The sequence below is a fragment of the Chiloscyllium plagiosum genome, chromosome 9 (assembly GCF_004010195.1).
Source record: "Chiloscyllium plagiosum isolate BGI_BamShark_2017 chromosome 9, ASM401019v2, whole genome shotgun sequence".
NCBI classification, from domain to species: domain Eukaryota; kingdom Metazoa; phylum Chordata; class Chondrichthyes; order Orectolobiformes; family Hemiscylliidae; genus Chiloscyllium; species Chiloscyllium plagiosum.
The window spans coordinates 7,154,341-7,158,888 of NC_057718.1; the positions used below are offsets into that span (position 1 = coordinate 7,154,341).

Genomic DNA, 4,548 nt, shown 5'->3' on the forward strand with positions numbered 1-4,548 from the left:
GTGCGGGGGGAGAGTGAGCCAGTGTGGGGAAGGGGGAGGGAGAGTGAGCCCAGTGCAAAGATGGGGGAGGGAGAGTGAGCCCATTGTGGTGGAGATTGAGCCATCATAGGGAGTGTAAGCCCAGTGTAGAGCACACACAGGACAATGGCCAAAGGAGGACTCTAATTCTTCTTTTTTTTCGACTTTATACCAAGAAAAACTGTAACACTTAACTTTGAATTTCTTTATTTTTCTACTTTGTACCTAAGATGACGGTGGTAATGGTGACTTTGTACTTGAATACTTGAATACTTGAATACACGTGACAATAAGCTTAATTTTAATTCTAATTCTAAAATCCCATTCAGACCCCAACTGAGCTGCTTCAGTGGCCAATAAAAAATTCTCCCTTGCACTTTAACTTGCAGTTTTTGTAACCCTCCAGTTTGGATCTGGGGTTGGGAGGTGTGTGCGGTGCATGGGTTCTGTTTTTTGGTCAATCTTTGGACCACAGAGAGGTCTCTTGGCATCAATGGCCAGTCCTGCAGCAACAACACCACCTGGTCTCAGAGACCACCCATCAACGTCTTCCTGGAGCCTGTCTGCCTTCTCCCAACAACTCCCACTCGGATTCAATATTCCAGGTCAAAAGCTTTGAAGTCATCCAAGTGCAGTCCCAGTAATGGCCATGACTCCCGGTGGCACTGCTGAGCTGGTGGCAACTGAGGGATTGGACCCTGATCATAACAGGACAGCACACAACTTTCATCCCTGGAGATGGAGTTCCTATTTCCTCCATAAAATCCAACTCCTTGACTCCGGTTCTTTCTCTATAGACTCTGCCTGACCTGCTGACTTTTTCCTGCTCTTCCCACACTCAACAGAGACACAAACAACACTATTGACTGCACCACAGGGCATGAGAGATGATCTCAATTTTCTTGAGTTAGGAGGATTGGAAGAAATGGTAATATCATCAGTGGGTAGAGAGATTCAAGTGGGTTGATTTTCACTGTCTTAACAAGTTGGTTAAACTGCAACGTGTCATTGTCCTCTGGTCCCCATCCTTACCTCCCCTTGAGCAACACTACCACCAGCATAAACATCAGCAATACAAGTCAGGTCTGATCACCAAGTGTTCAATGTCACCACTAATAGAATCATAGAATCATAGAGATATACAGCACGGAAACAGACCCTTCGGTCCAACTCGTTCACGCCGACCAGATATCCCAACCCAATCTAGTCCCACCTGCCCTCTAAACCCTTCCTATTCATATGTCCATCCAGACGTCTTTTAAATGTTGTAATTGTACCAGCGTCCACCACTTCCTCTGGCAGCTCATTCCATAAAGGTACCAACTTTTACATGAAAAAGTTGCCCCGATATCTTTCCCTTCTCACCCTTAACCTGTGCCTTCTAGTTCTGGACTCCCCCACCCCAGGGAAAAGACTTTGTCTATTTACCCTATCCATGCCCCTCACGATTTTATAAACCTCTATAAGGTCACCCCTAAGCATCCAACGCTCCAGGGAAAACAGCCCCGACCTATTCAACCTCTCCCTACAGCTCAAATCCTCCAACCCTGGCAACATCCTTGTAAATCTTTTATAACCATTTCAAGTTTCACAACATCATTCCAATAGGAAGGAGACCAGAATTGCACGTCAGGAAAAAAAAAATCAAAGAACTGTGGATGTTGGAAATCAGAAACAAAAACAGAAATTGCTGGAAAAACCCAGCAGGCCTGGCAGCACCTGTGGAGAGAAAGCAGAGTTAATGCTCCAGGTCCAGTGACCTTTCTTCAGAATGGCTCTGCAATTTCCAATAATTTCTGTTGCTGTCAGCCAATGGCTTCCTTTTAATATGCAAATTAAGAATTTAGAACACAAGAACATAAGAACTAGGAGGAGGAGTAGGCCATTCAGCCCCTCGAGCTTGCTCTGCCATATAATACAATCATTGCTGATCTCATCTCAGCCTTAAATCCACTTTCCTGTCCGCTCTCCAGAACCCTTCAAACTATCGATAGTGAAAAATCTATCTCCTCCTTAAATTCACTCAATGTACCAGCATCCATCACACTCTGGGGGAGTGAATTCCACAGATTCATGACCCTTGGAGAGAAGTAATTCCTCTGTATCTCTGTTTTAAACCCACTACTAATGTCTGGGGTCATGCAGAGAGGGGGCAAGTTCAAAGGAGATGTGAGGGACACATTTTTTCACAGAAAGTGGTAGGAGTCTGAAACATGCAGCCAGGATGGTAATGGAGGCAGTTATGGTGGGGACTTCTAGATAAACTGATGAATATGTAAGGAATGAAGGTATATGGACAAACAGCAGGCAGAAAGGATTGATTTAATTTTAAATTATGTTCAACATAACAACATGAGCCGAAGGGTGCGTTCCTGTGCTGTACAGTCCAATGGTCTATGCTCTAACCCTTATCCTAAATGTATGGCATCTCATTCTAGATTGCCTCACTTGGGGAAACTGATTAAGGTCCCAAGATGTAAATAGGAATATTCACATTGATACACTATACCATTAAAAATGGGGTAATGTTTCAGAAGATTTAGCCAATGATTGAAAAAGACTGAAACATATCCATTTCCACACAGATTGCAGCAAGAGATTCCAAGGTTACCGGGAGTAGACAAGAATATGGTGTTCAGGTCACTATTGGTTCGGCCAAGATCTTGATAGGCCAAATGGCTTATTACTGCTCCTGATTCCCATGTTCCTGTGACACTGATCTATTGGCTGAACCTGTAGCATGCACAGACATAGGGAATCCTTATTCTGGGGGACAGCAGATCCTCAGGTTGTCTCTCTCCCTCTCTATGAATGTACACATAACACTTTGACTGTTTCAGAGTATGTTAAATTTTTGCTGATGTCCCATTAGCCACACTATATGCCTTCATCTCCCCATACAAGTGCTGAGACAAGTGAACAAGAGATATAGTTTGAAAATACATGAAAAAAACATAACTTTCTAAACTTGGAAAGAAATATGAGCACCGTTTCTCTGTTATAGTTACATACCAAGTAGATTTAACCAATATTTGAATTACTTTCTGAAATCTGATATTGCACTTTGAAAGAACTAAGTTGTTCACACAGAGCGGTTTCAACATAATTAGGTTGCAGGATAAAAATGCCTAGTGATCATTCCATCTCTAATGTTTTTGGGATAAGTAGGAGTTAATAAACAATATCAACCCCAAAAGCAATTCTCAATCTGAAACCAACTGTACAGAACTCTAAAAACTGTTGTAAAAGAATTTACAAACAGATCTTGTGTGCGTTCTCTGCCCGACTGAATGACAAAGTGGAATTACTTTTAAACAGAAAAGTTCATCTTTAAAAAGCAGCAATACTTTATTGCAAACTGTACCAGTTTCAGGTGGAACTTACCTGTAGGCAGTGCAGACGGTGAGGAGACTGAGGAGAAGGTGGATGGAAACTGAGAGAGTCTGGGTGAGTGCTGTCATGGTGCAGGTCTCAGGGTGAGATCTGTTGCTCTCAGGGTTACGATTATCAATAAATGACAACTCTGCAATATTGCAGAGGTTTTGCGGGGTAGTCCGTTGTGCTCTCTCTCTTTATGTCTCTAAATATCTAACTCGATAACTCAAGCTCGCTCTCTGTCTCTCTTTCTCTGGCACACCCTCTATGATACTCCCTCTCTCTCTCTCTCTCTCTCTTCCTATGGCTCAGTTCTGTTCCTCTGGCACAGCCTCTTTCTCTACCCTAATGCACTGTCTCTGACTCTCTCTCAGCTTATTCTCCAGAATGGACTACGTTATTGAGACAGGTGAAGTCTCAAGGTACTTTATCTTTTGCAGAGAACAAAAAGAAACAGCTGTTCTCACCTGCATATGAATGCAGACCCACCTCAGTAATTCATAACCCTGCTCTTGGCAATAAAAGCTGGTTTACTAACAAAGCCAACAATGTGCCAACAGAATTAAAAAAAGTGCTGCACCACCCAAAATGGTTAATCTGAATTCGAAATACCAAAACCAGTTTACCTTCCCGAAAAGACACTAGTAAATTAAGTGAATGAAATAAGTTTTTACAACAAATGTTCTACTTTCACTAACTGTAACTGGCTTTTACATCTTGGTTTGTTAATTAGTTGAATTCAAATTTCATAAGACATGCCACAGTGAGAGAGCCTGTGCCATCAAGTTAGTTATTAAGGGACTGCAACAGCCAGAGAATGGTGGAACTGTGGAATTCATTGCCACCGAGCGCAGTGGAGGCTGGGACATTAAATGTCTTCAAGGCAGAGATTGATAAATTCTTAATCTCACAAGGAATTAAAGGCTATGGGGAGAGTTTGGGTAAGTGGCTTTGAAATGCCTATCTGCCATGATTGAATGGTGGAGTGGACTATATGGACTGAATGGCCTTACTTCCACTCCAATGTCTTATGGTCTTATGAACTTAACAGAGAGAGTGTGTGTTACAGGTTCCAACACAAAATTTGGTTTGTTAAGTAGTTGAATTCAAATTTCATATGCCACAGAGAGAGAGAGAGAGAGAGAGAGAGAGACT

General features: G+C 42.4%; 1 protein-coding gene across 1 annotated transcript in view; it reads right to left on the minus strand.

Moving 5' to 3' along the window:
• Nucleotides 1-3,807, minus strand: part of cd109 (CD109 molecule) — a 133,759-nt gene extending 129,952 nt beyond the window's left edge. Inside the window, exon 1 of the mRNA XM_043696746.1 lies at nucleotides 3,403-3,807. Within this exon, the coding sequence (XP_043552681.1) occupies nucleotides 3,403-3,479 (77 nt within the window). The 5' untranslated portion in view covers nucleotides 3,480-3,807. The remainder of the gene's footprint in view (nucleotides 1-3,402) is intronic.
• Nucleotides 3,808-4,548: the final 741 nt, after the last annotated feature.